The sequence below is a fragment of the Carettochelys insculpta genome, chromosome 7 (assembly GCF_033958435.1).
Source record: "Carettochelys insculpta isolate YL-2023 chromosome 7, ASM3395843v1, whole genome shotgun sequence".
Taxonomy (NCBI): domain Eukaryota; kingdom Metazoa; phylum Chordata; order Testudines; family Carettochelyidae; genus Carettochelys; species Carettochelys insculpta.
In genome coordinates, this window is record NC_134143.1 from 51812708 (window position 1) to 51825006 (window position 12299).

The 12299-nt window shown below is 48.1% G+C and overlaps 1 protein-coding gene across 4 annotated transcripts in view; it reads right to left on the bottom strand.

Moving 5' to 3' along the window:
• Positions 1-12299, bottom strand: part of DOCK1 (dedicator of cytokinesis 1) — a 620618-nt gene that overhangs the window by 437404 nt on the left and 170915 nt on the right. For all 4 annotated transcript variants that reach the window (XM_075000462.1, XM_075000464.1, XM_075000465.1 and 1 more), the window contains one exon: positions 7801-7928. In XM_075000462.1, coding sequence (XP_074856563.1) covers positions 7801-7928 — 128 coding nt within the window. The remainder of the gene's footprint in view (positions 1-7800; positions 7929-12299) is intronic.

Here is a 12299-nt window from a genome sequence, read left to right on the forward strand (position 1 = left end):
AAATATACTTTTTATTTATTACCCGCTACTGAAAGTTAAGTACATAATTAGAGTAATTTAAATAAAGCAAAAATCCTTGTCGGAAAAGTGCAATGTTTTTTCATTTGCTTACTTCACAATTTACTTTTCCATAGACATTTTTTCCCCTTTTAGAAATTGAATGCTTCTGACCAAGATAAACAAAGCATATTTAATGGCAGTGTATTATTGGATAAACTGAACAACTTAACTAAGGCCTTTCAAACTGATTCCCAACTGTTTCAAACACATTCTAGTTTCAGAGGTGACCTGCATATTTTAAAAAGCATCAAGTGTGTTGTGTTGACTCTGAATGTTTAATGTAACCAAGTTAGGGGAGGTACATCCCAAACTTGAAAAGGGATGGAGTCCCACAAAGACTGGAAGGAAGTAGGGAAGCATCATACTAACATAGGGGATTGGTTCCTCCTACCTCCACACAATGTAAATGTGCTGTGTAAGGGTTACTTGCCTTCCTTTGCCCTAGTGCAACCTTCTTTAGGAACTACCTTATGGTTGAAATGAAAACATACGAAATGTTGTGCCAGACAATTCTCTGAATAGGAAGTAATTTGGAGGCTGCTGCTGGACAGTTGTGCAAATCTTCTAGTGAATTTTATTTTAAATGAGTGAGGAAAATAACCCAATGTTCAAAAGACTGCATTTAACTTCCACAAGCTCCCACTTGCATCTTTGAAGAAGTATCCTTCCTCTCCAGTGCACACATGTGCAGCTATTGTTCTGCAGCATCCAAGCTCTTTGCTGGTGACAAGATGTGACTTTCTTATTCTGAATTTTTAACTGTATAGCATCTTTACTTTCTGAACGCATAGAACTGTTCACCTTCCCGATAATACTCAGGCAGAAGGAAGCATTATCAAGTATTTCAGATGTGGTTTTGAGAGACTTGGGTAAAGGGGGACATTTTGGTTTTACTAGGATATCTAAAGAGCCACCTGCTTCCTGAAGATTTTTTAAATATCATAGAACACATAAGCATATTTTTATATATTTTACATTCCTGACGAATTATGCATTCCAACCATCACAGCAGAATTTTCAATTTTCCCATAATTTGAACAAAGAGAAGTTACTCACCGTAGTAACGGTGGTTCTTCGAGATGTGTCCCCGTGGGTGCTCCACCATAGGTGACGGCTTGGCCGGCGCCGCAGATCGGATCTTCCAAGCAGTTTCTGCCGGACCGCGCATGCGCCGGCACGCGCCGCTCCCTGGCGCGCTCCTGGCCATGTGCGCGATCCGGTCCCCGCCAGTTCCTCGACCAACCGCCTCGGTTGCCCCTGCAAAACACTAACAGAGATCCGAAGCGGGGAGGATGGGCGGGAAGTGGAGCACCCACGGGGACACATCTCGAAGAACCACCGTTACTACGGTGAGTAACTTCTCTTTCTTCTTCGAGTGTCCCCGTGGGTGCTCCACCATAGGTGACTACCCAGCAGTAACCCAGATAGGTGGTGGGTAATCGGATTATGTGCAGCTGGTCCCCGAGAGGACCGCTGCAGAGAGACGGGTATTCTCTTGGAATACCCTGTGAAGGGCGTAATGTTTGGCGAACGTGTCGTAGGATGACCAGGTCGCCGCTCTGCAAATGTCTTTCAATGCAACGCCCTTGAAAAAGGCTGTTGATGCTGCCACCGCCCTGGTGGAATGAGCCCTGGGAGTGGCCGACAAAGGAGTCTTTCTGAGCTCGTAGCACATTTTTATGCAGGATACAATGTGCTTTGAGATTCTCTGCGATGAGAGACCTTCTCCTTTAGATTTGGGAGCGAGGGAGACCAGGAGTCTATCCGTTTTTCGGAAGGACTTGGTCCTGTCTACGTAGAAGGCTAGCGCCCTCCTCACATCCAGGAGGTGTAGGCGCGCCTCTTCGCTGGAGTTATGAGGCTTTGGATAGAACGAGGGTAGAACAATAGGTTCATTGATGTGAAACTCGGAAGAAACTTTGGGAACAAAGGCTGGATGCAGCCGTATGGTTACCGCCTCCTTGGAAAAGACAGTGCAGGGTGGCGTTGCCATGACTGCCGCAAGCTCGCTCACCCGACGGGCTGACGTAATTGCAAGAAGAAAGGTCGTCTTTACTGTAAGGAGGCGAAGGGGAACCGTGGCCAAGGGCTCGAACGGTGGTCCCATGAGTGTGGTAAGCACCAGGTCCAAGCTCCACGAAGGTGGAATCGGTTTCCGAGGGGGGTATAGGTTTACCAACCCTTTGAGGAACCTGGTAACCATAGGGTGGGCGAACACCGTGTGCCCTCCCTCCTCATGTCTGAACGCCGAGATGGCGGCCAGGTGGACCTTTAACGAGGATAGCGAGAGTCCTGCTCTCTTGAGGTCCAGTAAATACTCTAGAATTGTAGGTATAGGCACCGAAAGGGGGGCCAGCTGCTTGGTAGAACACCAAGCCATGAAGCGAGTCCATTTTTGTTTGTAGGTTTTCCTAGTGGAAGTCCTCCTGCTACTTTCTAGGACTTGCTGTACTTCCACTGTGCATGTGCTCTCTAGGGAGCTGAGCCATGGATTAGCCACGCTTGCAGTCGCAGGCTTTGGGGGTGCGGATGCACTATGGACCCCTGGGCTTGCGTGAGCAGGTCCGGCGCCACCGGAAGAGGCATCGGTGGGCGGTCCGACAGGCGCAGGAGTAGGGGGAACCATGGTTGGCGATCCCATGTTGGGACTATCAGGATCATCCGAGCCTTGTCTCTCCTGGCTTTTTGCAGAACCTTGTGGATCAGCACTGCGGGGGGAAACGCGTAAAGCAGGGGGCCTCCCCACGGGATCGCGAACGCGTCCCCCAGGGACCCCCGGCCCAGCCCTGCTCTGGAGGAGAATCGTGGGCACTGTTTGTTGTGCTGAGTGGCAAACAGATCTATTTGGGGAAACCCCCATGCGTGGAAAATGGGCCGTAGTAGATCGGGACGGATCTGCCACTCGTGGGTGAGCGCAAAACGTCTGCTCAACTGGTCTGCCTTCACGTTGTGCATGCCCGGCAAGTAGGAGGCTCTCAGGATTATATCGTGGGCGATGCACCAGTTCCATAGGCGGACTGCTTCCGCGCATAAGGTACGGGATCGAGCTCCTCCTTGCCTGTTTATGTAAAACATGGTGGAGGTATTGTCTGTACTGATCCCGACGACTTTGCCTTGTATACGGTCTCGAAAGTGTTTGCAGGCGTTGAACACTGCTCTGAGCTCTAAAACATTGATATGCAGAGACTGTTCCGTGGGTGACCACAGTCCTTGAGCCACCTCTTCGCCCATGTGCGCTCCCCACCCTATGAGGGAGGCATCCGTAGTGAGGAAAACCGATATTTGCGGCTGATGGAAGGGTACCCCTGTTAGCAAGTTCCCGGGGTTTACCCACCATTGCAGGGATTCGCGCACCCCAGGTGGGGGCGACACCACCCTGTGAACGGTGTGTACTGCCGGCTTGTATACACTTGCCAGCCAATGTTGCATGCCGCGCATGTGCAACCTGGCGTTCTGTACCACAAACGTAGCCGCTGCCATGTGGCCCAGCAGCTGCAAGCACGTCAAGACCGGCACCGTAGGGCTGAAGGTGATGACCTGCACGAGGGAACCGATGGCTCGAAAGCGAGCCTCTGGAAGGTATACTCTCGCCGAGACTGAGTTTATGCGAGCCCCTATGAACTCTATGTCCTGTGAGGGGTCTATCTTTGATTTTGCCATATTGATAACCAGGCCAAGTGCGGAGAACGTGTTTGCTGTGACGCGTATCATGCGGAGAACCTCCCTTTTCGAGGTCCCTTTGAGCAGGCAGTCGTCCAGATACGGGAAAATAAACACCCCCTGTCTGTGCAGGTAGGCTGACACCACTGCCAAGGTCTTGGTGAAGACTCTGGGGGCCGAGGAAAGGCCAAACGGTAGGACCTTGTATTGGAAGTGTTCGTTGCCCACCATGAACCGGAGAAAACGTCGGTGAGCCGGATGAATGGTTATGTGGAAGTACGCGTCTTGTAGATCGAGGGCTGCGAACCAGTCTCCATCGTCCAGTGCTGTAAGGATGGAGGCAATAGTGATCATCCGAAAACGTTGCTTGCGCAGATACCTGTTGAGGCCACGAAGGTCTAAGATGGGCCTCCAGCCTCCTGTCTTTTTCTCCGTCAGGAAATACCGAGAGTAGAACCCTTTCCCTTGCAGTTGCTCCGGCACCTTTTCCACCGCCCCTATGAACTCTAGGTGGGCCACCTCCTGCCTGAGCCTGGCTACATGGGAGGCCTCCTGGGGGTGGGGCTTGGGCGGGGGTCGCGGCGGCGGGAGCGACTGGAAGGGGATGGCGTACCCCGTGGCTATGATCTCCAGCACCCATTTGTCTGTGGTGATCCTTTGCCACTGGTCGTAGAATGGTCGGAGGCGATGGTGAAAAAGTCGTTTCGGATGATCTTGTGCAATGGTGGTGATGGCGCAGCCCTGGATTTGTATGTCAAACTTGTGGCCTTTGGCCCCGCCCCGAGGACGTACGGCCCTGTTGTGAGCGTCGCCTGGGGGTTCTGTACTGCTGGTGCTGCTGATGCCGCCCTTGCTCGTAACCCCTGTGATACTGGGGGCGCTGTTGCTGGTATTGGTACCGCCTTTGCTGTGGGTAGTACCTTTTCTTTGAGTATGGAGGGGTGTCCCAGGGTCCTGAGTGTGGCTCTTGAGTCTTTACTGGAATGAAGGACCGAGTCAGTTGATTCAGCAAACAGCTTCTGCAAGTCGAAGGGAAGGTCGATTATCTTCGCCTGCAGATCTCTCGGTATGCCCGAGGTCTGGAGCCAGGACTCCCGTCGCATCACCACTGCAGTTGCTGTGGAACGTGCTGCCGTGTCCGCAACGTCCAAAGCAATCTGAACTTCCATCCTCGCAGCCGCGTAGCCCTCTTGCACTATGGCCTTGAGGACCAGCTTTTTGTCCTCTGGAAGCGAGTCCATGAGGGAAGTTAATCTGGCATAGTTGTCGAAATTATGGTTCGCCAAGTGCGCTGCATAATTTGCCATTCGCAAGGTTAAAGTGGAGGAGGAGTAGACCTTTCTGCCGAACAGCTCTAGCTTCTTGGCATCTTTGTCCATTCCCCCTGTTTTAAATTGAGATGTTTTTAATCTTTGCTGCGAGGACTCCACCACCAAGGAGTTTGGCTGGGGGTGGCTAAACAAGAACTCCATGCCCTTCGCCGGCACGAAGTATTTCTTATCCGCTCTCTTTTGGACAGGCGGAATAGTTGCCGGGGTCTGCCATATGGTAGTGGCGGACTCCAAGATCGCTTCATCAAGCGGGATTGCTACTCTGGAGGAGACCGGGGAGCTCAAATTTTTAAGGAGCTTATGATGTTTCTCTTGCACTTGTGCTGTCTGGATGCCTTGCGTGAAAGCTACCCTCTTAAACAGCTCCTGAAACTGTTTGAGATCGTCCTTGGGATGGACGTCCCCTAAGGCCGTGGCCTCATCCGGGGAGGAAAACGAGGAACCGCTGGGGTACATTTCTTTGGACCCTTCCGGTTCTTGATGGTGATGGTGCGCCCTCTCGCTGGAGGTTTGCGAGGGAAAATCTCGTGGGTCCACGGCCAGTCCCCCCTGGGATGCTTGAGTCTCCGTCCCCGATCGCGATTGCCCTCGGGGGTACGAGGTAATATGTGGGGATCTCTCCCTGGTAGATTGCCGATGGTGTCCATGCCCCGCGTGGTAGGGACGACCATGGCAGTATAGGCACTGTTCCTGGGAAGGTGACCTTGACCATTCCCTTTGCACGTACCCTGTGTGTCTGGGAGAGGGGGATCGTCGAGACACTGGAGAGAGCGATTTTGCATAATAGTCCAGCGATTCAAATCCCAGGAAGGGCGAGGGTGGTGCCAGCCATGGGGAGGCTGATTGCAGGAAAGGAGAAGGGGGCTCCGGGTAGGCTAGGGGGGGCCCCTGCCTTCTGGTTGGAGTCTGCAACATGAGCGGAGGGCTGTGAGAGAAGAGCTCCACAGCCCTGTCTGGAGAGGGGCTGCAATGCCTCCTCTTGTGTGCAGCCTTCCCCCTCCCTTGAGGAGGTAACTCCGCCCCCTGATGGGCGGGGGATCCCGGCCCCGTCGGCACCGTGCTAGGCACGCTCGAGGGCGGTGCCACACGTGCGGAGTCCTTCTGCGCCTGCAGGCTACGTGCCTGCGCGCTCTGCACCGCCGGTTCCCCGGGGATCGGTGCCGCTGCCTGCGGTGCCGCTGGTACCGGCGCTTGCTTAGCCGCCGCCCTGCCTGCGGTGCGGGGCGGCTGGCTGATCATCGGAGGCTGAGCCGCTTCCACGTGGCTCTCCGTGCCGCCGCCGATCAGCTGTTGCTGCGGCTGGGGGCTGCTCGCTCCTCCCGTCCCGCTCACTGTTGCTGCCGGCAGGGATCGGGTTGGAGAAACTTTCCTCCGTTTTTGCGCTGATGGAGTGAGGGAGGCAGCTTTCCTTCTAAGGGCCCCGGAGGGTCCCTCCTGCTGCGGCCGCTCCGGCACGTCTGGCTGGAGGGCCTTGTCAAGAAGCAGCAGTTTAATTCTCATCTCCCTGTCTCTCCGTGCTCTGGTCGTTAACTTTGCACAGAAGGCGCATTTTTGTGCCACATGGGACTCCCCCAGGCACCTTATGCATAGACTGTGCCCATCGGACACTGGCATCGCCTCTCGGCAGGACTCACATTTTTTAAAGCCTGAGGAGGACATTGTTGGTGAGTCTTTGAGTTTGTTTGTGGGTACTTAGCACTTCTTTGTGCTGTTTCCCCATCCGATGGCCTGCCTCCGCAGGAGGGCTGATGGCCCTAGCTCCCGGCCTCCGGCGCTGGTTACTGGGACTGGCTTGAGCTGTCCCTCCGTAGCTTGTTTGTTGTTTGGTTTTTTTTTTGTTTTTTTTTTTTTACAAAATAACAACCGGTTACTTATGGTATCCTAAGAACTGAAAAACTTTAAAGAGAAAACAAATAAAGTCGTTGAATACGCTATGTGGCTTTAGCCTAGTCGGATTCCGTCTGCAGCCGACGGCGGTTGAGAGGAACTGGCGGGGACCGGATCGCACACATGGCCAGGAGCGCGCCAGGGAGCGGCGCGTGCCGGCGCATGCGCGGTCCGGCAGAAACTGCTTGGAAGATCCGATCTGCGGCGCCGGCCAAGCCGTCACCTATGGTGGAGCACCCACGGGGACACTCGAAGAAGAAGTCTTGTTACTAAGAAACTCATTTACGGCTAATCTTTTACAATGAGAGATTTGTAAGAAAGTCTATTTTTTTTCCTGTAGTGAAATTTTCTGCCACATACTTCAAAACAGCGTAAATGGTTTTTATCCTCTTTAGTTCATGAACAGTCACCAACAAACTAAAAGCTGGCCTACCACATCAGCACCAATGCAATGAAAAGGTTGAAAACTTCAAACTCCAAGCTCATCCAACACTTTTTATGTGGCAGGAAGTGGAACTGCTATGAAAGAAGGATGCTCAACTCCTGCATCTGACCAATATCTGGAGTGGTGCTATTTGATGAGATCCAGGGGGAGCAATATTCTACTTCCTCTTGGCCATATTAAAGGCTGTCACAAGTGAGAAATTTTGGGGCCAGAAAGTAACAGGGTGAAAGAGTAAACTTCAGATAATACCTCCTCACCACCAACTACCACAAAAGAGGAGACGTGGAAGAAAGCAAAACTCAGAACTAAAATACATGAGAACCGTAAGTTATTGCCAGCTTTACTTTGTGATTACTTCTATCATTCACAAGACATAGCATTCTTAAGGGCAAATTGGTATGATCATTAGTTACTAACCACATCTTTCCTGTAAAGGACTTCCAGGATGTTACTAAGCAGTTGGCAGCAAGCCTCCAAATCTTCCTGCCTTTCCAAATGATATTTCAACTGATCTGTCATCATTGGCAGCAAGATCTCCCTGCAGTCTGCATAGAAAGATAGAGTTACAAGCATATACTATGAAATTATGCAAGACACACACACACACACACACATCATGTTGCAAACAGATCAAACATTTTAAGCAAAACATTCAGGGAAACAGTTAACTTCCCTGAAGACAGAAAGCCAGAACAAACTGTAGATTAAAGTTTTTGTTTGTTTGTTGTTTGTTTTTTGTTTGTTTTATTTTTTAATGTGAGAAGCAAATTCAAACTGGCCTCTTTATAATGAGAAATAGAGTACAACTTCATAGCAAAATACCTCTGCAGCAGCATGCCTCAGAGTGTAGGTTAACTGAGTTTGGCTCAGGTTTTGAAACGCACTGCCACATGTCTTTTGGTGCACTGTAGACATTCTCTTGGGCATCCCAATCAAGAGATCATCTACACTGGTTAGTTCCCAGGCTCCAATTCAACAAGGTGTTTAGGCATATTCATATTTTTAAACATGAGTACTTCTACTATGTTAACAACATGTATTTAAGCACAGGTGTTGCAAATGACACACCCACAACTAAGCACAGAGCACTATAAAATTGAGAAAAAAGTTAAGCAGTTGTGCATATGTACTGGTACAGCACTTTTCCATTGTGAATGGACAAGACTGACTAACTTCTCTATAATACTCAAGCAGAAGGAAACACTATCAAAATAGCACTGGCACAGTCCAGTGAATATGTGCCCTTTAAATTAGGCTAAAAAGAATGGGAAAGAGTTTCATCATGTTACTGCTTTAAGAGAACAGGAACTCTCCTAACTTGTTAAAGAGGTCAAGACGCACTCAGCACATTTGCAGATGACACTAAACTAGGGGCAGAGGTTGATATGCTGGAGAGTAGGAATAGGATCCAAGGAGGCCTAAATAAACTGGAGGATTGGGCCAAAAATAATCTGATGAAGTTCAGGGAGGACAAAGTCCTTCACTTAGGATGGTTGGATCTCAAGCACTGCTAAAGGCTGGGAACCAACTGACTAAGCAGCACCTCTACAGAAAAGGACCTGGGGATTACAGTGGATGAGAAGTTAGATATGAGCCAACAGCATGCTCTTGTAAACAAGAAAGCTAGCCGCATACAGGGGTGCATTAGTGGGAGCACTGCCAGCAGACCTACAGTGATTATTCCCCTTTATTCAGCACTGATGAAGCCATATCTGGAGTATTGTGTCCAATTCTGGGCCCCGCATTAGAGAAAGGATGTGGATGCCCTGGAGAGAGCCCTGGGTAACGAAAATGGCTAGGGGTCTGAGTACATTACTTATGAGGAGAGGCTGAGGGATTGGGTTTATTTAGTCTACAGAAGAGAAGAGTGAGGGGGGATTTGATAGCATCCTTCAACTATGTAAAGGGGGGGTCATTCCAAAGAGGATGGAGAGAGGCTGTTCCCAGTGCTGACAGATGACACAGCAAGGAGAAATGGTTTCACGTTGCAGTGAGGGAAGTCTAAGCTGGGTATTAGGAAGAACTATTTCATGAGAAGAGTGGTGAAGATTAGGAATGGGTTACCTGGAGAGATGGTAGAATCTCCTTCCTGAGATGTCATTAAGTCTCAGCTTGACAAAGTCATGACTGGAATGATTTAGTGGGGATTAGTCCGGCTCTTCCACCCCTATGACTTTAAGAAGCCTTAAAGCCTTAAGCCTAGTTATGAGATGGAGCAATGCGGTGACTTTTGTGTGGGATGGTGGGAGAGAGAAACAATTATTTCTTTTCCGGACAGGAGCAAATCTAGACGTTTCTTGTCAGAAGAGAGGAAAGAGTAAGCTGGGCCTCCAGGTATTCAACTGGGGAAGAGGGAGCAAACAGATAAAGAGGACACCACTCTCCTGAAAAAGAATGCTGCTTAGCAAGAACTGGTTGTTACTATTTCTGTATTTCCTTCCAAGATGATTAATGATATTGGTCATGCAGAATGGTATCACCACAACACGTAGCAATATCAAAGTCCTAATGTATCACGACATCATTCAACTATGTGATGATGCATGCACGCAGCCTAGTACTGAAATTAATGGGATTTTTCTTCCAAACAACACTTCCCCCACAAAATGTTGGCATTTTTCCACACCTGGCATATTAATCTTCTAAAACGTGTGTAAATCCAAATAGTTCTGTGAAAGAGGTTAAATAGTCTCCTTTAGCCATGGACAAACCTTCCAACCATCTCTATCCAAAGCCCTCTCCCACTGCATACACCTGAAGTTTAGAAGCATGAATGGCTGAGCACAATACTTCCATGATGCAAGGAGAACGAGGTATAAAAAAATAACAGGCAGTATATGTTTTTCTGAAAATGTCACATTCACATGGAAAAGGAACTGTAGTATGATTATCTTTTAATACTGGAAAATCATAACATGTCTAAGGCTGTTTCTACACATGCTAATACACGGAGTGAAATATGCTAATGAGGCATGGATGCAAATTCCCCATGCCTCATTAGCATAATGTCATGTGATTTGGAGTCTGGAAGACCGTTCTTCCGGACTCCAAAATGCTGTGTAGAACTGCAGTCTTGGGGGGGGCGGCTTCCAGAAGGAAGTTCTTCTTCCGGAGGCCCCTTCTTCCCAGACTCCAAATCATGTGATGTTATGCTAATGAGGCATAGGGAATTTGCATCCGTGCCTCATTAGCATCTTTCTGTGTATTAGCATGCAACTTCTGAAGGAAGTGGCCTGTTTAGAAATGGCCTAATACTATAATCTCACAAATAGTATATTTATTACTAGCAAGTACTTTCAATCGGCTTCAGACTTTTTTGTTTATAACAAAGGAATGATATTCATATTTACAGTGCTAATAACAGAATACCTTGAATGCAATATTTCTGTCTATCTGACCCTTGGTTATTTAGCCTCTGTCGTAAGTCGTCAGGGGAGCAAAGTGGCAGACAGAGTTGAAATGTTTGCCTCATGGCACAACTATTAGCCCTGCATTGTGTTTACCTGAAGTGTATGTATAACTATTAGCCCATCACATCACCACACATTCATCTTCTGTTTAGGACCTCACTCTGAGCAGCAGACAGAACTAGATTCCACAATTAACTAACAACTGTATATCCACAGACAAATATTGTCATTATGGGGTTCTATGTACTTAGAGGTAAGTATTATCTATAGAGTCACATTTTTAGAGACTAGAAGATTAGACAACAGTCTACACTTGAAGTGTTCATCAACAAAGCTACACAGCTAGGCCAGCCTAGCTCCTGGTACTGCAAACACTAGATCTACAAAAGAATTCTTCTGTTGACTTAGCTAAGGCTGTTCAGGGAAGTGAAGGGAGAAATCCTCCTATTGTTGTAATGAGTGTCTATAGTGAAGCTCTACAATGGCAGAGTTGCAGCTATGCTACCATGGTGTTTTAAGTGCAGACATAGCCTAACAAGATAACATGGTATAGCCATGGCCTAACTGCATTTCAGTCTTTAGATGTACAAATAAAACCTGAAGGAGTCTACATAACTGAAAAGAAAATGCATACAAGTATAACAAATATTTAAAAAATTGCATCTTGACACAATCTTTTATTGTGTCTAAAAGCGGTTTATAGAACATGAAGTCTGACAACACTCCTACCCAACAGGTAATGAATTGTAAGTATTTAAGATAATAATCTGCTGAGAGTTTTTAAGATACACATTCACTGAAGATTATGGCAATAAAAAAATGTGGGTATGGGACACAGAAGAATATCTTGACATCAGCTAAATAAAGACATTATTAGAAATGTTGCTAAGGAATAGACTTACGAACATTAATTCAAACTTCTATTTGCCTGTAAGGCTATTTTGAGGTAATACTTTGCAGATATTTGAAAAATCTATCACATGATGCAGTCAAATCCCTTTACAGAGGAGGTTAGACACATTATCACAGCTCTGGCTAAGTATGCTCTAATATGTTTAATTGCTGATAAGAAACAAAACAAATGGGTTCTTAAACACTGGCTGCCGTAAAGTACTCCTAAATAACTCAGTTACGTGGGACTTCATCTACCTCAGACTTAAAACAGGGCATCTTAAAAAAAACCTGTTTGTGTAATACAGCTTTTAGTGAAATGGGTAAAGGAGGGATTCTGACACATTGTAGTCAGGCACTATGAAGAAATAACTGTGCTAACTTCCAGAGGCTGCACTAGGCATCTGCAGGCCACACAATTGCTTTAGGGCCCGGAGTAGCTCAAGGGGGCCCCCTGTTAATTAATATGTGTTTGGAGCGGGGGCAGTGGTGGTGAAGAGTTTTCAGCAGGATAGCATTGCTTCTGCCAACTTCTCATTGTGAAGCCTCTTGGCGCATCAATTAGTACCATTAGAAAAACCCTTAATTAGAGCTTGCACATTTCATGCCCCTTTT